The sequence below is a fragment of the Numenius arquata genome, chromosome 10 (genome assembly GCF_964106895.1).
Source record: "Numenius arquata chromosome 10, bNumArq3.hap1.1, whole genome shotgun sequence".
Taxonomy (NCBI): Eukaryota; Metazoa; Chordata; class Aves; order Charadriiformes; family Scolopacidae; genus Numenius; species Numenius arquata.
This window is the reverse complement of record NC_133585.1, coordinates 25157375-25185242: the sequence shown is the minus strand read 5'-3', so window position 1 is coordinate 25185242 and position 27868 is coordinate 25157375. Positions and strand designations below refer to the sequence as shown.

At 51.5% G+C, this 27868-nt stretch overlaps 1 protein-coding gene across 1 annotated transcript; it reads left to right on the top strand.

Annotated features, from left to right (window-relative positions):
- The first annotated feature begins 271 nt into the window (after window positions 1-271).
- Window positions 272-3152, top strand: NKX6-1 (NK6 homeobox 1). The gene is made up of 3 exons (XM_074154932.1): window positions 272-881; window positions 1594-1766; window positions 2901-3152. The coding sequence occupies exons 1-3, from the start codon at window positions 272-274 to the stop codon at window positions 3150-3152; spliced, it is 1035 nt and encodes a 344-aa protein (XP_074011033.1).
- Window positions 3153-27868: the final 24716 nt, after the last annotated feature.

Genomic DNA, 27868 nt, shown 5'->3' with positions numbered 1-27868 from the left:
CCCGCCGACAGCAGCACCGCTTTTTTTTTGGTTTTTTTTTTTCCTTTTTCTCTCCGGCGGCGGCCGCCGAGGCTCAGCCCTGATGTCCGGCGGGGCGGCGGGGCCGCCGCTCGGGCGCCCAGCTCCCCGCTAGAGGCAGCGGCGGCGGCCCCCGCGGGCTGGATGCGCGGCGCCGGTGCGGGAGGCACCCCCGGGCCGGCCGCCGGGGCCCCGCGGCGCTAGGGGCCGGCCGGGCCCCCCGCCCCGGCCCGGCGGCGGCGGCGGCGCGGGGATGCTGGCGCTGGGGCAGATGGACGGCGCGCCCCGGCAGGGCGCCTTCCTGCTGGGCAGCCCGCCGCTGGCCGCCCTGCACAGCATGGCCGAGATGAAGGCACCGCTGTACCCCGCGTACCCCCTGCCCTCCGGGCCCGCCTCCTCCTCCTCCGCCTCCGCCTCGCCCGCCTCCGCCTCGCCCTCGCCGCCGCTCGGCTCCCCCGGCCTAAAGGCGCCCGCCGCCGCCTCCGCCGCCCCGGGCGGGCTCTCGGCTCTGGGCTCGGCTCCTCCGCAGCTCTCCGCAGCCACCCCGCACGGCATCAACGACATCCTCAGCCGGCCCTCTATGCCCCTGCCGGGCGCCGCTCTCGCCTCCGCCTCGCCCTCCGCCTCCTCGGCGGCGCCCGCTGGGCTACTGGCGGGGCTGCCCCGCTTCGGCAGCCTCAGCCCCCCACCGCCGCCGCCGCCCGCCCTCTACTTCAGCCCCGGTGCCGCCGCCGCCGCCGCCGCCGTGGCCGCCGGGCGCTACCCCAAGCCGCTGGCCGAGCTGCCGGGCCGGACGCCCATCTTCTGGCCGGGGGTGATGCAGAGCCCGCCCTGGAGGGACGCCCGCCTCGCCTGCGCCCCCCGTGAGTACCCAGCGGCGCGGGGCAGCGGGGGGAACGGGCCCAGGGAGCCCCGCGGGGTGTCCGCTCCCGGTGCCGGGGAGCCTCCGCGCCGCGGGCGTTGCGGCGAGACCCTCCCGGCCCTCCCCGTCCCCGGGCCCGGCCGTGAGCCGGGGGGGCTGGCTTTGCCTCGCTTTCTTTTTTCTTTCCCCTTTTTTTTTTTCCTTAAGTTTACTTTGCTTTTTCCCTCCCTCTCGGTCGGCGCGAAACCCTGTAAAAACGTCGGTTATCGCCGGCGAAAAGAGAAGCCCTCCCCGGGGGAAGGCGGCGGCGCTGCCCCCTGCTTTCACCCTCCCCGTTGGGGACCCTCGGGGCCGGGGCTGGTTTCAGGGGGCGCGCACAAACTTTCCCCGAGCGGGACTGTCCCTTTTACCGCCCGCTTCCGCCGGCTGCGGCTTTTTTTTAGAAAACAATATCGTTTGCCCGCTCAGATTTTCGATCCCTAAAGGAAAAAGAATCGCGGGGTGTGGGGGTGTGTGTGGGGGGGGAAGCCGGGAGGAGGCTGGCGGTGCCGCGCTGTCCCGGCGGCAGTTTTGTCACAGCCCCCCCCCCAACCCCCTCCACAGCCCCGCAGAGAATACCGTCCCACAGGGTCGCTTGAGAGCGAAACGCTTTCCCAAATCCGTAGATTAACATGTCTGTCCCTGCCTTCCCTTTCTCTCCCCCTCCCCGCCAGATCAAGGCTCAATTTTGCTGGATAAGGACGGAAAGAGAAAACATACCAGACCCACTTTTTCTGGCCAGCAGATTTTCGCCCTGGAAAAGACTTTCGAGCAGACGAAATACCTGGCGGGCCCGGAGCGAGCCCGGCTGGCCTATTCGCTGGGGATGACGGAGAGCCAAGTCAAGGTGAGAGAAGCGGCTCCCGCCCCCCCCCGGGACGGTGCGGGGCTGGGGGAGCGTAAAGCGCCCGCCTGGGACCGGGGGACAAAAGGAACCGGGCAGCCGGAGATGCTGCTGCGGGGCCGGGGGGGACCGAGGCCTCCCCGGGCAGTTCTCCCTTCATTGCCTTAGTGGCGGGGTTGAAAGGACGTTTTAAAACCTATCTTATTAAAAAAAAAAAAATCATCAAAAACCAGCCAAACAAACAAAAAAAAAACAACCCCCAAACAATCAAATCCAGGCAAGACCGAGAAGCCCAGTGCGTTCAGGCTGAACGCCACGGGGGTGGCCGCTGGGCTGGGAAAGCTGGGAGTGGGTCGGGGGGGGGGGGGGGGGTAGCATCTCCGTCCCGCACCCCCCACGAAACCTGTCCCCTCCGGCGCTCCGCGGCCCCGGGCAGCCGGGCAGGGACCGCGCTCCCCGCTCCTACCGTCCCACCCCCAACTCTCCGCTTTAATTAAACTGGGAGCTGTGGGCCAAGCAGGGGTGTGAGGAGTTGGGGGACGGGGCTGAGCCCCTCCGGGGAGGTGCGGAGAGGCGTTTGCTCGGCGGGCTGAGCCGGAGGGGCCTCTCGCCGCTGCTCAGGCTTTCGAATTCATCTAAGGGCTCGCCTTTGTCACTGCGAATATGTCCCAATAGCTGCGAATAAATTATTGCAGCCTCCACAATGAAAATAACCCCCTCCTCTGGCAGCGGCCCTGCCGGAGAATAAATCCATCTGGTGGGGCAGGGGCGGCTGGGGAAGGATTCAGCCCGAAATGTGCGTTTTCCCACCGCGGGCAGGGAGATCCCAGGGCCCACGGAGGACCTGGGCGGGGAGAAGGGGGGGGGAGAGGGTGGCTGGGGGCTTCTGTTGGCCCGGGACGGGTGGCTACGGTTGCGGGGAAGCGCGGTGCCGCGGGGCTCGGCTGCTTTGCGTTGAGGGAGAAAAATTGCGTGATGGCTGGAGGAGCGGGGGTCGGTGCTGCGGGAGAGGGACGGGGAGGCGGGAGGGCAGCGGGGCGGGAGCGGCCCGGCGGGGGGCGAGGGGCCGCGGTGGCGGTGATGATGACGATGATGATGATGATGAACGGTGCCGGTGGCGGCGGGGGGGGGGGGCAGGTCTGGTTCCAGAACCGACGGACCAAGTGGCGGAAGAAGCACGCGGCGGAGATGGCGACGGCGAAGAAGAAGCAGGACTCGGAGACGGAGAGGTTGAAGGGAGCCTCGGAGAACGAGGAGGAGGACGACGACTACAACAAGCCGCTGGACCCCAACTCGGACGACGAGAAGATCACGCAGCTGCTGAAGAAACACAAGCCGGGGGGCGGCGGGCTGCTCCTGCACCCCCCCGAGGGGGAAGCCTCCGCCTAGCCCGCTCCGCCCGCCGCCGCTTTCGGAGATGTACAGATCTATTTTTCTAGACTCTACGCGCCCGGGAGGAGGAGGAGGAGGAGGAGGAGGAGGAAGAGGAGAAGCCGGAGGGGGAGCAGAGAGGACTGCGGCGGAGCGGCCTCCCCCGCGGGCGCCGCGGGCTATTGGAGGGTGGTGGGAGGCGGGGGCTGCCCGGGCCCCCGCTCCCGGCGGTGCGGCGGCCGCCCGTTGCGGGCTCTTTGTAAATAAACCGTGAGTCACCGCCACCGTTAGGCGTTCCTTACTGTGAATATTTAAAATGTAAAATACCTTCTTTTTTTTTCTTTTTTTTTTTTCTTCTCTTTTTTTTTTTTTTTTAAATTTTTTTTTTTTCTTGTACAGCGGGGGCCCGGGGCGCCGCCGCCCCCTCCTCCCCCCGCCCGGCCCCAGCCGCCCCGAGCTCCCCGGCACCGGTGGCACAAACACACACTAACACCAACCCCCCCCCCCCAACACACACACACACACACACACCGGAGCCCCAGGGCACCGAGACCGGCGGCAGCGGGGCCACCGAGGAAAAAGCCGCCGTAGCAGCCGCCGGCCCCCTCCCTCGGGTCGAAACTGCAGCGGCCCCGCGTGCTATTTATTACTATTTTTAAAAGAGTTTCTGTTGCGGTCGTCGTGCGGAGGGAGGGAGGGAGGGAGGGAGGGAGAGGGCGAAGGGACAGAGTTTGCTTTTCACTGACACCGTTTCCAATCAACCGCGCGTTGAAAAAAGTAGCTGGTGGGAATTGTCACAACCACTTTGAGTCAAAATATAAAATTCATTTAGTTGCTGTAATTGAATTTAAAGTGTGTTTTCTTTTGTATCATACGGAATACTATAGAATGTAAATTGTTTTCCTTTTTTTTTAAGCTAATAACGATGATATATCGTGATATAGCATCTTAACATTTATTAATTTATATTAAAAATAATTCGGTTTGTAAAGAGAAGAAAAGCCCTTTGCAAGACCAGTTAAATGTAATGCACTTTCTGTTAAAAAAAAAAAAAAACAAAAACAAAACGATAAATCAATTAAACCAGTTTAAAGACGTCTGCTGCCTTCACTAAAGGGTACAGATAATCTGATCTCATCAGAGATTAAATAATGAAACCACGGTACAGGAGGAGAAAAAAAAAAAAGAAATAATTTTCAGGATCTATTGTTCAATCTCAGTAGTGGATTTGGGGGAGGGTGTTGTGGATTTTTTTTTTCCTTTTTTTTTTTTTGTTTTTTTTTTTTTCCTGTTAACGCTGGAAGTTATCCACTTTGTTCTGGTGGGTTGAAGAAGGATACAAATAAAATAAGAAGCGGCTTGTTCGGGGACAGGGCTGGCGGCTCCTGCCCGCGCCGGTCCCTCCCCGAGCGGGCAGCCAGAGTTTCCAGCCGGCCCCCGGAGCCCTTCATCTCAGCCCAAATTAGGCTGGATTAACTTTTTAAGCGGCGGGCGACGCAAACTGTTATGGAGGGCAGAGTGTTACCGTTATTATGGGAAAGAAACTGCTTTCCGAGAAGAAAACCGCGAATAAAGTAAGAGCCCGGCTAAGGGTCTAGAGGAAGTAGTTAGACCCAATACTGAAACAACCTCTTTAAATTGAAACTCATTATCTGGACGCGATCATTTCCATATCTAAACAGATCAGAAACAATTGCGCTTTTCTTTTCTTTTCTTTTCTTTTCTTTTCTTTTCTTTTCTTTTCTTTTCTTTTCTTTTCTTTTCTTTTCTTTTCTTTTCTTTTCTTTTCTTTTCTTTTTTTCTTTTCTTTTCTTTTTTTCCTTTTTCCCGGCTGCAGCAGGGCACACGGAAGCGCTGCCATAAGAAGGACCAGCTATTCTGGCGGAAAAGAAATAACTAAATTAATACTCTTCCGTAAATTTGTGAATCGTTTTCTACACGGAGGGAGGGGGGAAAAAAAAAAAAAAAAAGCGGAACAGGGTTTTATTCCGCTTTTTTCGGCTTTTCGGGACGATGCCGGGAGCAGGGAACGAGCCCCGGGCTCCGTGCTGCTGCCTCGGCGCGGTTACCCGGGCTCTCTCTCCCGGACCGGGATGCCGGGGGGCTCCCCATCGCCCACCGATTCCCCCCCAACCCCCCTCCGCCAAAACCTTTCCCGAGGCGGGAAGGGAAATGCCGGGCGGTTTCCAGAGTGCCGGCTCCCGCCGTTAATGATTTCCCTGCGGGTTTTGCGGGTCCGTGGCTGCCCGGCTCGGTAGAGAACCCGCTCCCCCGCCGACCCAGGGGGATGTCCGCGACCGGCGGAGCCGGGAGGGGTGCTGACACCCCCCCGGTCAGCGAGGGAGCTGCCGTGAGTACCGCCCGCCCCGTCCCCTTTTCCAGTTGACTGCAGCACCGACTGAAGCTTTCCAGTTAATTTACTTCTGCACAGAGACCCAGCTGGCCACCAGTTGAAGTTGGCATCGTCAAAGTGGAATGGCAAAGGGGAAAAAAAAAAAAAAAGGCACAACCCCCCCCCCCCCCCCCCAAAAAAAAAAAAAGGCAAAAAAAAAGAAAAAGAAAAAAAGCCCAGCTCTGATCGCTTGGTTAGGCTGGTTTTGTCTGGGGCACTGGAGAAAAGAGCAGGTTATTCACATGAGCTCACTGTCCTGCCCCCTCCTCTTTTCGGGGCAGGTTTTGGAAACCAAACTGGGCTCGGAAGAAAGGGGCAGCCCCCCCTCCCCCCCCTCCTCTCCTCCAGGAGAGTACTTTTTAGGAGGAGATCCAATATAACTAACCTCGGGATCTCTGCCATGGATGTCGCGGCGAACAATTAGGAGACAAAATATCAGGGGGTTTGACGGGGCGCGAAGCCCTCCCCCGCGCCTGGGCCCCGGCCGAGATCGGCCGCAGTTTCAGCTCGATCCTTCAAACACGCAGGAGTTTGTTGCGTGACGGTATAAACCCACGGATAACGACATTAAAGAAGTCCCGCATACCCCTACCGATGGAGACAGCCGGGCCGGCAGAGCCGCCCCCCGGCAGCCGCCCTGCACCCCGGCCCGGGCCGAAAACCCCGCGGGGGGTTACGCGGCCGCGCACACGCGTGGTTCAGCGGCGGATGCCGCGTAACGAGGCAGGCGGTCCTCGGCTAAGCGGTGAGAGACCACCACAACTCCCTCGGCAAACAGCTTTTTTATTTTTCCCTTTTTTTTTTTTTTCTCCGTAATAGAGCCCTTGGGTTTAAACCCCTCTCCATCCCACGGCGTGTGCGGGATTTCCCGGCTCGGGGGAAGCGGAGGCGGCTGCTCCCGGGTTTACCCCGCGTCGGTCCCCGCCATGTGCCTTCTCTGGGGCGCGGGAGAAACTCCTGGTTGCTCATCCCCAGGGTGCCGAAGGCATTCTCCCTGCTTTTCCAACGCCACTGCTTTGCCGAGCGACTTCGCAACGGGAACCCGCTGCCGTCCCCCTCCAGCCCCAACGAGCATCACCGCGGGCGGAAAACACTCTTTTTTTATTTGCCCCCCAGAAACGCACCAGGCGCAGGTCCCCGCTCCGCGCCCTGCAACAGCCAACGGCACCGGGGGGGGGGGGGGTGGAGGTGGGCTTCGGGGAGGGATGGAGGGAGGGAGAGAGAGGCGAGCAGGGAAAAGGGGGTCGGTGGCCAGCCCAGCCGGCCGTACCCCGCTCCCGGCCGGCAGCTGCTGCTAGCGGGAGACATGCATATGGATGTGGGACATATGGAGGCGGAGGGGATCCGCACCGCCGTGTCACAGGGCCCAGAGGCCGGTAGCCCGGGCTTCGCCCCCGGGGGAGGCGGGTTAGAGCAGGAAGCCCACGGCCGGCCGGGGAAGGGAGGTCTGTCCCCTCGCGGGGTAACGAAGTGTGCGAGGCGGGGGGGGGGGGGGAGCCCATACGCCGCCGTCCCCCCGCAGGCCCTACACCGGCGCTGTCACGACTTCGAGGCCTTCGGGCTCTTTCATACCGGCAGCAATCGCCACCCAGAGCTCCCGGGGTCGGCAGCAGCCGGGGCGATGCCCGTGCCCCCCTTGCCAGAGGGACCCCCAGATGGACAGCCACGTCGGGGCAGCCCGACTGCTTCCCAGCGAGCGCTGACCTCTCCCACCCTGCCCCTCACGCGTGTTGGCTTTTTATGAGCTCCCGAAATCCCGGTATCCTTCATCGCTTCTCAGTGTTTTTAATTTGTAACGCTTCCCGTATCAAGCACACGCCGGTTCCCGTCCCCCGTCGTCCCCCCCCCGGCTCTCCCGCTGCTTGCCGCCGTGATGGCGTTTCGTGCAAGGCTTTTCGTTGTACCCCTGCCAGCTGCCCCGGGGCTTTGCTTTTCGGGACCCCCTCCCTCGGGACACGACTCGTCCCGCACCTCAGAGAACCGAGGGTTTAAAAATGCGGGTGGTGGGCTTTCACACCCACCCACACCCCCCCTTCCAGCTTCCTTCCCGTCCCGGGGCGGCTGGAAGAGAGAGGCAGACGCCTCCAGGAGCGATCCCGCGTTCAGAGCCGGCGTGGCTGCACGCAAATTAAAAAGTCAGGTGAACCGCTCCCTCCTAATTGCACCCCTGCCTTTACCTCCTGCACCGATGGGTATTTTTCCAAATAACAGGTTTCTGGCAGCCTTTACCGGCTGTCTCCAACAGCGGTTACAAGTCCCCGGGACGGACGCAAACATCTGGCCGGGGGGAGCGGGCGGCAGGGAGCAGTGGGCACCCAGCACCGCTCCCGCACCGCTCCCGCACCGCCACCCAGCACCGCTCCCGCACCGCCACCCAGCACCGCCACCCAGCACCGCTCCCGCACCACCACCCAGCACCGCCACCCAGCACTGCTCCCGCACCGCCAACCAGCACCGCTCCCGCACCGCCACCCAGCACCGCTACCCAGCACTGCTCCCGCACCGCCACCCAGCACTGCTCCCGCACCGCTCCCGCACCGCTCCCGCACCGCCACCCAGCACCGCCACCCAGCACTGCTCCCGCACCGCCACCCAGCACCGCTCCCGCACCGCCACCCAGCACCGCACCCGCCCGGCGCCCGGGCACCGCTCCCCTCTTCGGCAGACGTGATTTATGAGAACAAAGTTACTTCTACTACAAGGAGACGGGCAGGCAGCACCGCACCGCATCCCCCCGGGGTGTGCGGGGGGGTGTGAAACCCCCCACCGGCGGGGCCGGCCGCTGCCCGCACTGCCTTCCCGGGGCAGCCGGGCTGGGGAACGCCTGGCCCCGGTCCCGCCGCGATAACCCGCTGCCGCACACCCAAGTGCATCCCCGTAATAACGTCCTCGATCATTTATTAAAAGTCGTGTCAAGCGAGCCCATATAATTCATCTTTATGCAAATCCATCAATGTCAAGCCATTAGTGTATTGCTCGGGTTTTTTATTAAAGTGCATTCTTTTTAATTCAGCTCGGTAAAATACGAGCCCTATTGCTCAAGAATTATAGCAACTATTAGAGTAACATATGGGCAACATGCACTCAGAAAATAAAAATCAACAGATAAAGTGGCAGGGTCACAACGGGGAGCAAACACTTAACAAAATGGCAGCGGGGTAATAGATTTTTCTTCCCGTCCCCGGTGCTGGGGTGTCAGGAGGAGCCCACCGGAGCGATTGCGGGGCGGCCCTGCCCGGAGCCATCCCCATCCCCGGTCCCGGTCCCGGCCCCGCGGGGACTGCGGGAGCGCAGCCCTGCCCCACCGACACGCACCTCCGCGCCTCAAACCTCCCCCCCCCTTCACACCCCCACCCCCCCCCCAACCCGCTATCCCGGATTTAATGAGAGAGTTACCCACATCCTCATCACCCCAGCATGGTAATTGAGCAGATCTATTAACTTGTTACACTAGATTTGTTTAAAGAGACTATTACACAGTCATTTAATCAATTTGTTACACTGGAGGTCCTGACTTATGAGACACTTGCCGTATGATTCCTTAATGACTGAATTAATTTGTTTTAATAAAACCAACATTGTGTACAAGCACATTTCGAGAAATGTAATTTTGGAGACGGAACAGTCCAATGCTTCATCTGATTAGGTCTTTTCTATGGTTTATCAAAGTCGGGAGTCGCCGTCATAAACTGCGCGTATGGGGTATTTTTCTTTTTTATAGCGTCATTAATTTAATATGGATCATTAGTTCTTTATACACATGCATGTTCTGACAAATGTACCCAATGAATAATGCACCGAAACGCGGTTGGGCTCAAATGCATCACGCCGTAAACAGAAACTGCCGCCAAAAAGAAATAAATAAATAATAAATAATAATAAATAAGAACAACAACAATTAATACCGCAGTCGCCCTGACCTCTCCCTCCCTTCCTCCCTCTCTTCCTCTCCCCCCCCCCCCCCCCCCCCCGCTGCATTCAAGGCCGGTTTGGCGGCGGCGGAGTCGGGGGCGCTCCCCTCCCCGTCCTCCCCCCGGTCCCCCCCCCCCCTCCCCATCATCAAACCGGGCTGGCCGCGGCGGGAGCGCGAATGGATTTAGGGTGAATGAAGGCGATCCCGGGAGCAGCTGTATAGGACAGGAAAAATCGGTTTTGCTCCTGATGGAAACCGACGCGTGCGGAATAAATGTAAATAAACACGAGGGTCCCCCAGAAAAGGAACTTGATGGTATCGATTATGTAAAATAATCGCCGCATTACAAATGTTAATGTACCATGTTAATGTACTGCCAGGAGCCGGCATTTAAGGTCCCGGCTTGGCGCAGAAGAAGGAAAGAAATAGCAGCCTCGAAAAAACGCTCCGGGAACCGGGGCGACAAGAGCGACACGGGCGACGTTAACGCCACTGATACGGCCTGTGACGATAACCACGCGTCCCGCAACGGGGGGGCGGCCGGGGCACCCACGGGAGGGCTCGCCACCCGAGGGGGCGGCCGGCCCCGACGGCCGCGCTCGGAGGGGTTTGCGACGGGAGGGCAGCCTGGGCGGCGGGCAGGGCGGAGAGCCGAAGCCTCCGCCGTACCGGGGCGGGGGGGGACGGACGGGACGGGACACCGGTGGCGGGGGGGGGAACACCGGGAGAGCGGGCAGCCAGGCTGCGGAGGGCTGGGCGGCCGCACAGGGCGTGCAGGCGTTAAGAGCAACACACCGACTTGTGTGCGGAACGTCCCAGCGCCTTAAGATCAATCAGAGGAGACGCCCGGATAGTTTGTTTTCATTTAAATTCTTAACATGTTGCCTTTAAAACTCTTTGCCCAGACAATGGTTTGGTTTTTTTTGTTTGTTTGTTTGTTTTTTGTTTCGTTTTTTGTGTTTTCTTTTGTTTTGTTTTTTTAGTTTTGTTTTTTGTTTTTTTGTTTTTGTGTGTTTTTTTGTTTGGTTGGTTTTTTGTTTTGTTTTGGTTTTTTTTTTTTTTGGTTGGTTGGTTTTTTTTAAGTAATCTCCACCACTGACCCCGTGATCCAGGAATTCAACCGAGCATCTACTTCGTTTTACACACCGGCACGTGTTTCTCCACCCCCCCCCAACCCTCATCCCCTCCAGGGGTAAAGTAAAGCTCAGCCCAAACCGAGACACTGCTGCTGCTACAACGGGCATCTCCTGCCCCTGGGCCTGAGAGCCCCGACCGGCCCCCCGACACCTTCCTCTGGCAACGGTAACGCCGGGGACAGAGCCCGCCGAGTGGCAATATTTTCCACACTGTGACCTTTTGCACTTAAAATAAAATAAAAAAAAACCCAAAACAAAACCCGGAGAGGCTTACTGCTCAGAAAGTATAACAAGATGGTGAAGACACCTCTTCAGAGCAGTTTTTCGTCCTGCTCCTCGTGCGGTTTCTCACATACAGGCTGCCCTTCGTCTTCAAAGCTGCATCTCTTTAAACCCCTTTAAAAATGTGGGCAGCGCATCCACTACCAATGCATGCAGTAGGTGGATTTAAGTAAATGGATTCGACCTTTTGCCCATTTTAACAGATGCTGCTCCTGACCACCCCAAAAAGCTTGTTTAAAGTTAACAACATTAAGCATTGGAGGTCACAAGGCCAATTCAAGGTCATTTTAATTCTGGCTAAAGGTTAATTAGATCACTGCATTAAAGCAAGAATAGACTATACTCAACTTTACTCTAATGAGGATGGACAGGTTTTTTTATATACCTCTTAACTGCACCCTTTATGATAAGGATATAGGGTATGTATCAGGGAAGAAATCTTGCTGTCAGTTCCACAAATCGAGTTACAGGAGCTCTTCTGGCTTTACACCAGTAAGGCATAAATGCAGTGTTTTGTCCATTTTAATTCTTTTTTTTTTTCTTTGTGAGGTTGGGCATCTGGGTCTCCCACTACTCTTTCCCCCATCCCCGCCCCCCCCTCCCCATCCAAGGGTCTGGGGTTGCTCTGCTCCGCTTTGAGGAACACCGGCCTCGATGTCCAAACGTGCACAGCAGAGGCGTGATCATCAGAACCACCAGAAGTCATGGACACCTGGGAATGGTATTTGGATGCCAACTCACAGAGCCAAGAAGCCTCACTTGAAAAATAGCACGATATTGTACTTTGAAGTGCTGAACCAAATGGGAAAGTAGTTTCTGATCTGGCAAGTGTTACTGAGCTTCCATAACACACTCTGCACCGGGGCAAATCCAAATTTTTTTGATGAGTTTATTTACAAAAAAAAAAATCCGGATAGAAGAGACCATGGAAACGAGAGACCCAGGTTCAAGCCTTATTAACCATTCCGAGGAAAAGCAAAGACTCTACCTGTGTCTCCTTCCTCCCAAGCAAACCCCCTGGCGCTGGGCTGCAGGTTGCTCTGGTGTGGACTTCTCTCTGGATGGAGCTGTTCAGCTTTGAGTCAGTAACTACATCAACGCTGAGCAGAGAGGCCAGACGTCCCTTCTTTTTAGGTAAATACCCTCCCCGCTGGGCCTCTAGCTAAACACGGCTCTTATCCCTCATCTCTTCCTGAATTGGATGTGGAATTCCAATCTCCTTTAGAGAAACCTTCTAGGGGAGAATTTAATCCAAATTACGGTTTCTAGGGGAAAGATGGCTTGACGGATAGACATTTTCCCAGCAAAAATCTTCTTTTTTTTTTTTTTTTTTTTTTTTTTAAGGACAATGCCTAATCAGTTCAACATCTGTATTTAAAATCGTGTTATAACATCAGGCTAGAAATAAGGGTTCATATTGATTATTAGACTGCGGGTGTTGGATGAATCATTGACAGGCAGGGAAAATGGCCTGATTTACATTCCCAATACTACCAGTCCCCAGAGCAATTGACCAAGGGCAATTGTCCAGGGCTGGACATGCTCTACATCTCCCACTCCAACTTGCCAGGGGAGAGTGATTGGAGTCGTTGGGACAGGGAAACCACCTCAGGGCTGAGAGATACAGAGACACAGCAAGGTGTCAGCGCGCCAGGCAAGCAACCGAAGGGAAAGAAGTAAAGAAGAGGGAGCTGGAGAGCTTATGTGCCAGACAGAGCAACAGAAAATGTAAATTCCTGGTTTGCAGCCCACAGTCACTAATGTTATATTCAGCTTAACAGCAGGGAGCACGAATGGCACAATAATACCTACTGAGGTACCCGCAAAAGGAACAACCTGAAAACAGTCCCTTCTTCACATATTTCTGGGTACCAAAGACATCTACGCAAATCAGGATTGGGTTGTTGGCTATTTATGATCAGCAAAAAGGCTACATTTATTGGATAATTTATATATAATGAATAATTCAAGCAGTTTTGTATGGAAGAGTTTCATTTGCTTGGGCTGTTCACTTGTGAGTCAGTGAAGCTGCATTACCGCACATTTTTCAGAGAGCCTTCACTTCCTAAATTTGGTTGTTGTGCAACTGAACTCACAATACAATCACCAAGTTCAAAGCTATTTCTCTCTCTCTTTTTTTTTTTTTTTTTTTTTGTCTTGATACAATGATTTCAGACACTCACTGCTTCCAGACCACAGCACGAAACATCAACAGGAGAGAAAATTGCTGTCGTAGTGTTTTGGGGTTTTCCCCTGTATTTTTAAATGTATTACTTTGTTAAAACAGTATTACTCTCTATACAGGCTGCTGGCCTCCTGCTTACCACTGCGTGCTGCATCACTGTTTCCTTGCGCTCTCCTCCCACAACCACCCATTGGATCTCACTCCGACGCTGCCTGCGCCTGCACAGCCTGCAGCTGTCTGCGTGCAGACCCCTTCGCAGAGCAGGGTTAGCTCCTGACTGAGCCAGCCACCTTCTTCCCCAATACTTCATTCAGAACTAACTCAAACAAGCGCTTGCCCCACTTCTTACTCTCCCTATAGCGCAGGTGATTCAGACACAAGCCACAGATTGCTCTTCTGCTGGACTTCCCCTCCTCAGTCACCCTACCTTATCAAGAAGCTCACTACAGTATTTTTTTGTTTTAGTGATATGACATTCCTAGGCAACGATCCTGTGGAAGAGGAGCTCTATGGACCATCTTCCTGCTCATGTTCTGAGGAGGTACTTACAGAAGTCAGCTTGGTCTCTCTCTTGGTTTTAAGCATTCTCTTCACAGTACAAAGTTTTCCAAAATCTCACTAACTCCATCATTTAAAAAAAAAAAAATTGATAAAATTAATACCTGTAACGGACAATTGTGAAATATATAAATGAATAAGCCAAGCAGCCATGACTCTCATTCTCTGCTAGGAGAAACTACTCTTGCACTGTCAGGGCACCTGCTGAGAACCTTGGCAAGTGTCTCCTCTCTAGGACTGACGACCTCCTAACCAGATACTTTCATAATATCTTTCTAATTCTGGCAAAACTGTGCCTTCCATTGGAAGAAAAATGCTGAGGTCTTTTATATATATATATATATATATATAAAATATATGTGTGTATGTAAAATAAACCTTTACCTATCCAGGCATATCCCTCTACACATCTTTATTTGAATAGCTGTTAATCGCCGACATTCCCCAAGGAGGCCACCAGAAAGAATGTCAGGGGCCCTGCTCATAACCCAGCCAAATACCTGACTATTTAAGGTACTCTGGAGCTGCATGAATCAGAAAGAAAACAGCTCCCCCTACCCATTTTATTAGAAGGCAATAAAATCTGGTGGTGTCTCATTAAATTTAATGAGCCTTCATAAAATAACCATTACACTGTGGAGGTAATGAAAAGAATAACTATGATGGTTAGTAAATAAACCAGCAAGGGTGATACTATTAGATGTCCAAGATACCTACCAGGTATCAAACAGGTAAATGGCTCTCAGAATGAATTCTGCTACCCTACGCCCCTTTGTACCCATTGCTATCTGCTTCTATATCAGTTTCGAGGAATTTCTTTCCCCTCTTCCCACAGGACATCAGCATGTTCGATGCGTTGTCATTTGCTTTTATAGAGCCAGGCTGTAAGAGTAAAACCCCAAACAAATCAGTGCATAGATAACTTTAAAAACTAAGATGCCCAGGGGTTCTGTGCCTCCTCGTTTCTGAACTTTCTTTTAAACTAGCCATCACTTCCAAAAATACCACTGCAGAAGTTTCTGGGACAAAATCCTCATCTAGTATGTATCAGCACCTCATTTAGTATAGATCAGCATTCTGCACGTTCTCTCCTCACGGCGACAGCTGCATGCACTAAGTTTTAAAAAGGTGGCCCAAAGTCCAATTCTTTCTTACCTGGCTCATGTGTGCCACATAAATAAAAGAGTTAAGCTAATTATGGGATCAACTCCACTGAGAGTTTATGACTGCCCATAAAAAAGCAAGAGGAGGGGCTAAGTAGAGGCTAGCATAAAACTCTAGAAGGTTGCTGTGGGAAACGCGACTTCTGCGTTTCCTGTTTCATCCAAAGTGGCACGAGGAAAGATTTCAGCACAGGGGGACTATTCATGGGAGCAAACGAGGAAGATCTGATCAGCCGGCTTATTTCTACACCCTTTCTTCTGAGACCCCTCTTGCTCTTACTGAGGTCAACCATAGGATTATTACTACAGACATTACGTGTGGGTGTGATGTGTCAGAGCTATATTACACTATCTGCAGTGCTTATTTCTGTATTTAATTGTGGAACACAAATACAAATACTACATTATTTTTTTTTCCCACATGAATACATCACGCAGGATCTGAAAGAGGCTGGAGCGTGTCCAGAGGAGAGCCACCAAGCTGGTGAGGGGTCTAGAGAACAAGTCATACGAGGAGAGGCTGAGGGAACTGGGCATGTTTAGTTTGGAGAAGAGGAGGCTGAGGGGAGACCTCATTGCCCCCTACAACTCCCTGAAAGGAGGGTGTAGAGAGGTGGGTGTTGGCCTCTTCTCCCAAGGGAATAAGGACAGGAGCAGAGGAAATGGTCTGAAGTTGGGGCAGGGGAGGTTTAGATTAGATATTGGGAAGAATGACTTTCCTGAGAGGGTGGTCAGGCCCTGGAACAGCCTGCCCAGGGAGGTGGTGGAGTCACCATCCCTGGAGGTGTTTAAGAAACGTGTGGATGTGGCACTTCAGGGCATGCCCTAGTGCCCGAGATTGTTGGGGTGGGGTTTTTTTTGTGTGTATATGATTGGACTCAATGATCTCAAAGGTCCCTTCCAACCATGAAGATTCTGTGATTCTGTGATTCTGTGAGGCTGAGTAATAACAGGGCAGAAGTTGTACTCTTCCATGTAGACCATTTATTGAGAGATGACTATTTTCCTGAAATTGAGAGCTTTCACATCCTGAAAGGACTTAAAACATGTGTGTTTACTTCTCTCTTGGGACACACTAGGTACAAAACTGGACTGTGAGATTAGCAATTTTTGTTTATCACTATATTTTGTTTCCTGAAACTAGCACAGTGGCCAACTTCCCAATCCAGAGATCTTGTACTGCCCTACACAAATCAGGGGCAGTGAAAGTCTAACCTAAAAACTTCTTGAGGAAGCAATGTCCAAAACACTCCTCTGGATCTTACTCCCCACCCCTTGCCTGTCTGCTTCTCTCCTGCCCCAGCTGAAGGGGATACAAACCTTCCCTTGGTTGCTTTTTTGATGCTCCCTTATGCAAGAGAAAGATGAGCAGAGCCGGACCGTCCCGTGGTCCTGCTCTCCCTGCACTCCTGCGTGTGTGCTTCTCGCTCTCCTGCTCTGGGATGGGTCTGAACATGGGGATACAGCACCAGGCACCTCTGGGCACAGACTTCTCCTCTGTGGGAGGAGACCTCTGTACCAATGCAGCGACACGGAAAGTGGTCTTAACAGCGAGCCCTTTGGCTAACCCCAAAGCCATTTCTTACCACTTCAAAGTCATTATTGTTATTTTATGGTACAGGCAGTGCAATTTTTGTTGAATTATAAATATTGCAGATCTATTTTTCCCTCCCTCCCTCCCCAGCAGCTCCCAAAGACATGTAAACCCATAGCGTGATTGCTCCCTAATCTAGTTGAGGTGATGAAATGGTGCCAAAACTCTCATTGCAATTTCATTAGCATATTCATGAGTCGCACTTTTGCAGTGTTGCAGAAACAACACAAATTGGTTTGTGAATTGTGAACTCCCCCTTCTTCGCCGTCTTTTTCTTCAGAATCACAAATTGCGGATTAGCAAGGCGAGGGCGCTTGGGTGACTTTGGGACTTTTGACCACCGAAGTTCGTTAACGTCCCTCTCTGGTTTTCACTGTAGTTTTTCCCCTTGCCTGGCATTGTTGCGTGCACGTGCCCCGCTAACAGCAGAGTGAGAAGCAGGGCAGCCGCAGGGCTCCGCGACCCTGGCCAGCCGGCTCCATTTCCTCACCCACAACCAAAAGGATTGAATGTAACGGGCACGGGCAGTTCCAGTTTTTGGATGAAAGGTACTAAAGAACACAAATTGTTCTGATCCAGTTTAAAAGCAAATGCGCCCCGCATAAGAAGGTGGGGGGAATGGCAGAACCCTCCCACAGCAAGGTCTCCCTCCCCTGCCAGCTACTACAAATCTCCAAAGCCACCATTAAAAATGGTGTCAGCTAACTGGGAGAAGTCTCCCCTCTTCTAGGTTGAAAGGCAGGCGGGTACGGGCCAGTTGCAAAGACGGCACCTGCTGTGGAAAAGGTGGCAGCCCTCACAGGGCCGTTGCTGGGCTCCTCAGAGGGGTTACTTGGCACAGCCACCACGTAGCCTCACAGGTGTAAACGTCTGCACTGGCCACCGGTCACCATATGGGTGGTAGGATGCCATGCAGGGGATGCGATCTGAAATGAAAGTTACCCGAAGCAACGGGAAACGTTATTCCGCTTCACTGTAGGGTTGTATAAACCGGCAATGAAAAAGAACACGCTGTAAGAGCATGCAGAGAGGTTGCGTCGGATGAGGATGATTATGTCAACCTGCATGCAACGGGACGTCAATGAGACAGGAGATCCTGACTGGAACAAGAGCTTGAGACTCAGGCAGGGCACCAGGTGTCACACAACCCTCTGCCCTCGACACCGCGCAGCTGTGACCAGCCCATCCCAAGAGCCTGGCACCAGCTGGGGCTACCAGTGCTTGGAAGCTGGGACACGCTCCTCTAAGGTCTTCTCTGACCCACCAGCAAGGTATCTGACACTTAAAGTGTCACTTACCTCATCCAGCTGAATGGGGCCAGGGAGGACTGCGTGGAGGCAATACAGCCACTGCCTTTCCCTTGTCTGGAGCTGAGACCTTCCAGCACCTCCCTCCTGTGGTGGCTGCTATCCCATAAAAAAAAGACACAGCCTATAAAGATCCCAAAGCCACTGAAAGGCAGGCTATTCCTAAATTAGCACAACAAAACGTCTTCCCTTGACTAATAAAACTCAAAGGCACTGTGGGTTGACTGCGGCTTCTAATGGGCAGTTTCCATCCCTCCTCATCGCTCTGCAGCTCAAGGTCTCAGCTCCAAGTCTCAAGGTGCCCAGCATGAACCTAGATGAACCATGAACCTGGGCATCATGCACTTGTGAACTGTCTATCGTGTCGTTCTTTAGAAAGTGCCTTTAGGGTGCAATGGAGTCATGAGCCTTTAAGTCCTGCTTAGCGCGTTGGAGAGAGACATGTCCAACTGTCACACATCAGATGCGTGACCAGACCTGGACGCTTCTCTCTGCTGGTGGAGGTTTTGTTAACTGCAAACTGCAGCAGAGCTTGAGGTATGGGTCTCCCTGCAGCTCGAGGGTAGGTTTGGATGCTGTAAGCCAAACGCTGCAGGTTTAGAGGGGGAAACACGTTTGCAGATGAGACACCAGCCCCTGCCTCGTGCCGAGTGGCTCCAGCGGTACGGTCATTAAAGCCCACTGGAGTATGGTACCCACTGCCTGAGCACACGCAGCTGAATTTCACAATAAGCGAGCAGCTTTTAAATACGTTCCACTCCAGCTAAACATCCAAAGGGACCTATTCGTTAACTTAGCAGGGGTAAGGATTTCCCTGTAATTACACCTCTTACAGGGAAATCACTCTTGTATCCATGAGGTGTTATTCTGGTGCTGTGTTTGGAAAGCCTGAGGAGCTTCTGAGCTCCACAGCGGATGCCGGTGAGAAGGGGAGGTGGGAATGCTCTTTCTGGGGGCTTCTGACAGCTAACGGTCCCCTTCTGTGCAACCCAAACCTGTTACAAACACCGGATTCAAATACATTTGAAATGGCAGACTTTAACATGGAGCTTGATTTAATTTTTCTGTGGAAAGATCACTTTAGACTCGCATTGTTCACATGAAATAATGAAACGTTACTGATTTAATTAGAGCTCAGTTTTTCAGTCTGTGCTTTCTATATTGTTGAAATTGCATTTGGCATGGGACAAAACTATCAATAGATAAAGCAATTTAAGAGACACAGCTATAGAATATATTCTCTTCCCCTTTTCCTTTGCCAGTTTCAATTCATTGCTCAATTTAAGTATGGAAATAATGTTTGTCATAGATTTCCCGACACATGAATTCCACCAAAAAAAAAAAAAAAAAAAAAGAAAAAGGCAGGGAAAGAAAGATAAAAAAGAAGATCAGGGCATCTCCTGCTTGTACTCCTAACCCATTTATAGTACAATATACAGATAATCCAATCTACTGCTGAAAACAAGGTTTGTGCAGTTATGCTCCGTTACTTCACAATGCTTCACTTAAAACTTGATAGTTTTCTCTTATTTTCTTTCTACTTGAACTGACAAAGTGGATTGGGCAGGTCCCAGCTGATGGAAATAACTGTTGACTCCTGAGCTTTAGCTCTCTGAGGTTTTACGTGGGGGCTGTGAATTAATTTTAGGGAACACAGGGGATCGGCTTGTGAGATTGCCACACACCCCCGAGGGCAGGACAGGGCAGCAAGTCGCACTGCTGGGCCCTGGAGTGAGACAGGAACGGGTCGGGGGTCTGAAAGCCAGGGTCCCCTCACTCCAGGCAACACTCCCGCTGAAGAGCCAAATGAACACAACCAGAATTGTGACTTCTGGTCTTTGCTCATTCAGGAAAAAAGCCTGAAATATTGTTTTTGCCATTCAATTAATGAATAGTTCCTTCATTGCTGGTGCGGATGAGAAATAACTACAGTGCACTAGCAACCCAGGAATGGACGCTCAGCTCTTTGGTAAGACAGCTGGCAGCAGGGCCAGTGATTTCATCTTGCAAGCCCTACTAGACGGCCAAGGCAATTCTCTCAATTTTGTAGCACATATTCAGGCACAAAGTGCATTACATCCTAATTTGAGGCACAACTGAAATAATCCCACCCCACTAACTTCACTAGTGTAATGTGAACAGTTAAGTGAGTCCAAATGAGGAAAAAAAACCCCAAGATGTAAAATCCTTGTGAATAGAAATCCTTGATTGAAGGGTATAATCTGCTCACATAACACATCACCTATAGTGTCACCTCTGGCAACAAACTCAGCTTGTTTAGACGATAATTTCTCTTGATACCGATATTTCTACAAGAAAGACGGCACCCGTTGTGTTTCACTGCCAGAGCCACGGGATCTTTCTGTCGGCACCTAGAGGGACTAAGGGGAGCTTTCCCTAGAGTAAGGTGTTTTCATTGTTTCCAAGTGAACTGACATCCACCCTTACATTACTTCCCCCTGCAGAGTGTCCACGTCGGTGCTGTAGAGTAGGAGACTGCTCATTTCTCATATTGATTTACGCAAGGCAGGGTAGTCAACATACAATTAATAGTTGATTTTGTTGGAAGCCAGCTGTTAGCCCCATAATTTACAATGGGAACAGTTTAAGAATAGGAAGAATTATACTCGTAGAAACTGTATTTCTGGGTTTTAAAGGTCAAATCCAGCTTCCACTAGGGTTCTTAGAGACCCTAGTGGTCTGAAAATGATTGTGTGCTGCTGCATACAGCCACGAGTTTCATGTCTTACTGCAAGAATGACTTTTATGGGACACAAGATCCTTAGCACAGGAACAGGCATTTTCCCCAGGCCGAATCAGGAACGGTACTGTTAAATCTGCGTATCTGTCTACAGTTTTGCTCCTAAAATAGGCCTGAATTCCCATGGCACCCATCCAACAAAGTTTCCTTTCAGAAAAACACTGATGCCTACGTCTAAATCCTACTGGAGTTCATCATTTGCTTAGCTGCTTCTGCTTTCCTGCAAGGAGTGCATTTGGGGCATACCAGAGGAACGGGAACAGGAAAGAGGCCAATCTCCAGCCAACCTAAGTTTCAAACATGCGACCTTCTGCGAGAACAAACTTGTAGAGACTTAAATGAGCACCCTTCTGTTCAGAGACAACGAGCGGCTGCAGACAAGCAAAGCTGCTTCTTTTAACTTTTACTTTTGCAGGATAAAAGGTGCTAAGGGAAATATCTTTAAGAACACCCATCTCTTGATGTAAACCACAGCCTCCCCAATTCTTCAGCGCAGCCGAAAACCTTTTGCCCAGCTCCTCCTAATGCGAGGGTCTGGGGTGCAGCATCGCTCCCTGCACCGCTGTTTCCAGAGGAAGGGACTGGACACATGGGCCAGAAAGGTGCTCATGGGCAGTCTGGTTGGACCCCAGCACGGAGGCTTCGTTGCCCAGCACCACTCAGGTGCTCCCTGTAAAAGCAGCGTAGCAGCAACCTGCCAGTTAATCTGTCCTGGGTATAACTGAAGTTCCACCCAGCTGTGATATAGGTGCTGTATTTTTGTGAAGAAACTTAAGTACCAATTACTGCATTTCATTACTCTTACATTGAATTTTCCCATATATGGAAAAATTTTTCCCATATATTTTCCCATATATGCAAAGAAATAATGAAATGTCTTATGTGCAGCAGAAGCTGTATGTGTGTGCTTACGCACACGTGCGTTTGCATGCTAACAAAGATATTTACATTCACATATGCATACCTACGTACATATATGCCCAAGAAACAAAGGGAGAAACTTTCAGGAAATTATTAGCAAGTGCAGCAGAAATAGCTGGTTGAACACAGAAAGGCGCCACGTGCATTGTCACCATGCTGATCCCAAACCCAGACACGAGGTCAGGCTCACATTCCAAAGCACTTTGCAAATATCAACTCTAAATTGTAAAAATACCTGCTGCAATAGGTTATTGGTATCATAGTACGGTTTAGATCACAGAATCAGAGATTCTTCATGGTTGGAAGGGACCTTTGAGATCATCGAGTCCAACCATACACACACAAAGCCAACCAACCAACCAACCAAAACCAAACCACAAACACAAAACAAAACACCCACCCCAACAATCTTGGGCACTAGAGCGTGCCCTGAAGTGCCACATCTACACGTTTCTTAAACACCTCCAGGGATGGTGACTCCACCACCTCCCTGGGCAGGCTGTTCCAGGGCCTGACCACCTTCTCAGGAAAGTCATTCTTCCCGATATCTAATCTAAACCTCCCCTGCCCCAACTTCAGACCATTTCCTCTGCTCCTGTCCTTATTCCCTTGGGAGAAGAGGCCAACACCCACCTCTCTACACCCTCCTTTCAGGGAGTTGTAGAGGGCAATGAGGTCTCTCCTCAGCCTCCTCTTCTCCGAACTAAACATGCCCAGATAGATGCAGGTGGATGAAATTAGATTAAATTCAATGCTTTCAAAGCTGTGCACGTGAAGATATATGCTCTTCAAACCCTCTCTTCAAGTCCTGCTTACAGGTGGAGGCAAGTCAGAAGCCTTGCTGAAATATTTGGTATTCCTCTGCTGTCTGCACAACATAAAGAAATGCTCATTTCCCAACTATTAAACCAAGCTGTGTTGAGTGGTTCACTTAGAATCATAGAATCATTCAGGTTGGAAAAGACCCTTGGGATCATCGAGTCCAACCATCTACCCCACTCTACAAAGTTCTTCCCTACACCATATCCCCCAACACCACATCTAAGCGACTCTTCAACTCATCCAAGGATGGTGACTCAACCACCTCCCTGGGCAGCCTCTTCCAGTGTCTGATCACTCTCACTGTGAAGAATTTCTTCCTAATGTCCAGTCTAAACCTACCCTGTTGCAGCTTGAAGCCATTCCCTCTTGTTCTATCGCTATTTGCTTGTGAGAAGAGACCAGCACCAGCCTCTCTACAATGTCCTTTCAAGTAGTTGTAGAGAGTGATGAGGCCTCCCCTCAGCCTCCTCTTCCTCAAACTAAACAGTCCCAGCTCCCTCAATCATTCTTCGTACGATTTATTCTCCAGGCCCTTCACCAGCTCCGTTGCCCTCCTCTGTACCCGCTCCAGCACCTCGATATCTCTCTTGTATTGAGGTGCCCAAAACTGGACACAGTACTCCAGGTGTGGCCTCACCAGTGCTGAGTACAGGGGGACAATCCCCTCCCGACTTCTGCTGGTCACCCTCTTTCTAGTACAAGCCAGGATGCCATTGGCTTTCTTGGCCACCTGGGCACACTGCTGGCTCATATTCAGCCGCTTGTCAATTAGAACCCCCAGGTCCTTTTCCGCCAGGCAGCTCCAGCCACACTTCCCCAAGGCTGTACCAATGCATGGGGTTGTTGTGGCCCAAGCGCAGGACCTGGCACTTGGTCTTGTTGAAGCTCATACCGTTAATCTTGGCCCATCGATCCAACTTCCCAAAGTCTCTCTGTAGAGCAGATCTGTAGAGATTTCCTCATGCAGATCAACACTCCCACTTCTGGGCTACTAAGCTAAAACAATGCCTGTTTTGTATTGCTTCTGCTTAAATATTGTTTGTGCGTATGTGCCGAAATAAATCCATGCAATACAGCTTAGTTCGGCTTCACAATCAATAGATTAATTTATTGACTGAGCCTTCTTCAATACATCGGGTCAAATATTAAACAGCACTTAATTCGCTGATGCCCTTGAAGCTAAAACATTATTTCCACGTGTCGTCATATCAGGAATTCATGCTAGAGGGTCACGCGTTAATGCTCTGTGTGTGTTTCGGACATGCTTTCCTCAGCCTCTGTAAATGTAGAAAGTGAAGCTCCGCGAGCGTTAGAAAGTTTAAGTGCTCTGCCCTGCAAATAAACTGGCCTCTGTTCGCAGGTCTGATAACCTGAAGGGTGCCATTACTTCACACATTCGTTTTCCTGGTGTCACACACACCCCAGGGAATATTGAAAAGAAGATAAGAGAAGAATGCACCTTTCTCAGGACCGAAGGCCAATACCCGGCACCCAGGAAACGAAACCTGGGAGAGTTTCAGGGCTTGGCAAAGAAAACCCAACGGTCCCAAGTTCCTGTGCAACTTTTCATTCCAGGATTTTTAACATGAAAGATAAGATGCCTGCATCTTCCTGAAAGACCTGCCACACATGGCAGTGAGTCAAGGCTAGGCTTTGGTGTTCCCCGAAGCAGCTGGTAGTTTAAACAACTTCTTTGTGTGGCTATTTCTGGAGGTGGGTTGGGAAGAAGATGAAATCCTGCCAAGGAGGACTGAGGAGCACCTGAAGATTTTTAGCCTTTTGTGGTAGACTCAAAAAGCATTGGAAATCTTGCAGGAGGTTGGGATCAGTGTCTGGGCTTCATGGCTCACCCCAGCTAGGTCTGAACCCATGGGACATTGTCCGGCTTGCTCACAGGCAGGCTACCTTCAAGGGCAGCATTCGTTAGCAGCGTCGGGGGAGATGTCTCCTCCCTTTCATCTGCACTTACCACCAGCTGTTTTCAGTACTAAACTGACTGCAGCATTTTCCGTCAGTTCGGATGGTTCTGGCCAGATGCACAGGGATGTGCCCAGAGCATTTGCTAATGTCACTGGTTTGCACAGGAGAATTATGATCTCATTAGGGAAAATTCCAGCTTACCATCACTTACATGGCATTTATGGCAGGTGGTGCCAAGATTCACAGCACCCAAGCCTTTATCACAGAATCATAGAATGGTTAGAGTTGGAAGGGACCTTAAAGATCATCCAGTTCCAACCCCCCTGCCATGGGCAGGGACACCTCCACTACAGCAGGTTGCTCAAAGCCCCATCCAGCCTGGCCTTAAACACTTCAAGGGATGGGGCAGCCACAACTTCCCTGGGCAACCTGTTCCAGTGTCTCACCACCCTCACAGGAAAGAATTTCCTCCTAATATCTAACCTAAATCTCCCCTCCTTCAATTTAAAACCATTACCCCTTGTCCTGTCACTACACTTCCTGACAAGGAGTCCCTCCCCATCTCTCCTGTAGGCTCCCTTCAGATATTGGAAGGCTGCTATGAGGTCTCCCTGGAGCCTTCTCTTCTCCAGGCTGAACAACCCCAGCTCTCTCAGCCTGTCTTCATAGGGGAGGTGCTCCAGCCCTCTGACCAGCTTCGTGGCCCTCCTCTGGGGCCCAGGTTGAAATCATAGACGTCTACAGCTCCCTTGTCTTCAGCAAGGCTCACCCACAAACCAGCTGGGGCTCTGAACGCGCCATGCTGCTGAGCTTCGTGGTGACCAAGACAGGGCTGGGAAGGTAACCCGGCCTCACAATTTATGCACCAGAAAATACAAAACTAGTTAACGGTGGCACTTGTTTCGTACTCGCCTGTTGCTCTGGTTGTGTTTTTACCGACACAGCTCACTCTCCACACAGCACCCTGCCTACCCACACCACCCAACTCCTTCGCCGTGAGGCACCACACCGTTATCAGGCAGTGCTAAGTTTTGGCGGCAGCTTGAGCCGCACCAGCGACCCATGGCAGAGGGAAAACGCCTTGCGAGAATGACGCCTCTCCAATACTTTTACCATTTCTGTAGCAGACCGAGAAACCCCGCCACTGCCCTTGGCCCCCAGTACAGCTCAGACAGGAGCTTAAAAACTGAAGCAGAGCAAAGCCTGCAGACTGACCCCCTTTGGCTCTGGGGAGGGGTGACCGGGTGTTTACATGGGTGCTCTTCTCTGCTAACGGCCACGATCCCGCAAGGTTGTGGGACAGCCGACAGAGCCAAGGGCAACAGCCAGAATAATAAAGAGAAATTCCACACGATTAAAAGAAAAGTTTCTCAGAGTTAATATTAGGATGAGCAGCACACTGGGTCACAGGCTAAATTAACCCAGAAAGAATAATACAGGATTTTAAGTAACTTTTTCAGGGCCAGACTACAGCTGAATGCCCCTGTTATTAATGGGAAAAGATGTATTTTCTTGCCATTTATATTGTTATTTTTGCATGTTTACCAGTGCTGCTCCTTAAAGAGTTCAAACCTTGAGGCAACAGGGAGAGCCAGTCTCTCCATTGACTTTTGTGGACTTTGAATCAGCCCAGTTTGATGACAAAAGGTGCCGCTTGCCCACTAGCCCCATGCTTACGGTGTCAGCCTCCAGCAAAGAGCTCCATTATAGGTTTACCTGCTAGGCTGCAGGCTCCGGGTGAAGAAGAGGGAGGGATGCTGCTGGGTCGTTACCCTTCTGCTTTGACCTACGGCCCTAAAATTTCAGCCATAGTTCTGCTTGCCGGATAGTAAGAACACGAGAAGAAATTACCTTCGTTGCCACAAAAGGTTTCTGTCAAGAAGAGGAAGCTGGACAGAAAACCAACCCTGTCTAGAAAGACCCTTTTCAATCCTTCTGTCCCGCTCTTCAGGGGTGCTTGATATGGGGAGTCAGCAGAGGTGCTGCATCAACAGGATACGTCTTGCTGCCTCCCATGGACGCTGAACCAACTTCTGTTTGTGGGTTCAGCTCTGAGAGGCTTGCCTTTGAGCAAGAAAATGACAGATGCTGTGGTTTTGTCTCTCCAAGTAAGCTGAAAGACTTTGCACAGGTTTTATAATCCTAATGATTATTTTATAGTCATAGAATCATAGAATCATAGATCATCCAGGTTGGAAGAGACCCTTGGGATCATCGAGTCCAACCATCTACCCTACACTACAAAGTTCTCCCCTATATCATATCCCCCAACACCACATCTAAACGTCTCTTAAACACATCCAGGGATGGTGACTCAACCACCTCCCTGGGCAGCCTGTTCCAATGCCCGACCACTCTTTCTGTGAAAAATTCTTTCCTAATGTTCAGTCTAAACCTACCCTGCTGGAGCTTGAAGCCATTCCCTCTCGTTCTGTCATCAATTACCTGTGCGAAGAGACCAGCACCAACCTCTCTACAGTGTCCTTTCAAGTAGTTGTAGAGAGTGACGAGGTCTCCCCTCAGCCTCCTCTTCCTCATACTAAACAGTCCCAGCTCCTTCAACCGCTCTTCATATGATTTGTTTTCCAGGCCCTTCACCAGCTTCGTTGCCCTCCTCTGCACTCGCTCCAGCACCTCGATATCTCTCTTGTATTGAGGTGCCCAAAACTGGACACAATACTCCAGGTGTGGCCTCACCAGCGCTGAGTACAGGGGCACAATCACCGCCCTACTTCTGCTGGTCATTAATGATCATTATAAACATTATTTTATAATTATTAACAGTGAGAATGGGGGGATTAGCAAAGGAAAGGAAGTTCCTTGCAAATGAGATTAATAACATCAACTCAAACCAAGAATTCCTGCACTCTAGTTCAAAGCCTGTGGCTCATTCTTTGGATGTGCTCATCCGGTTAATGTTAAGCAGACTTTTGTTTAGAAAAGTATGAGCCAAAAGCCAAAGTTTTGGTGCTTATGTTGTTATCCTTTATCTGGGGATTAGGCCTTTTTTCTGGCACTGGAATCATGTCACTTGCTCTTTTGCTGATTGTTTTAGGTTCTTTACGGATCTTACTCCAGATCCTATTTTGGGGCTTTTGCATGATATAAACAATCAAGCAAGTCATGTAAGACTGCTTCCTCTCAGAAATTCATCCTCGGGTAGGATGCGTGGCTCTATTGGACAAGTCCTGCAATGGTTAGACTGCCATATTTCTGTAGAGAAGCAATGACAATTCTCAGTAGCACAAGGCTTTTCTCTGAAAGTCTCCCAGATGCACAACGTCAGAGTATAAGGTCAAATTGCTCCAGTCATCCCCTTACCGACACTGAGGAGAGGTACACCTCTGCTCCACTAGTGGTTATTCAATTCCAATGGGTAAATTTTACCAGCCTGAAAGAAATTTTTAATTTCTGTGGCCATCACTCAGACAGTTGTGCAATCACCTCCTGGCACTCCCTGGTCTTGGCAGCGTTGCAAGGACCATACTTTGAACAGAGAAACTGTTCTTAAATAGTTTTCCTGACCGTATTAGACACAAACAGTATTTGCTTCTATATTGGGCTTGCTAACCCTCATGGAAAGCCCTGTGTGATTTCATTTGGATGTGACCAGCAGAGTTGCACAAGGACTTTAAAGGACTCTGCTGAAAGCAGTCAACAGGATGGGATATCTGATTTTTCAAAAATCACCCTGTGGTACGGTGGAGGGGGAAACACTTCACAGATTTCAACTGCCCACATGCTGCATTTTCCTCCGCTCCTCCCAGGGCTCACTTCACG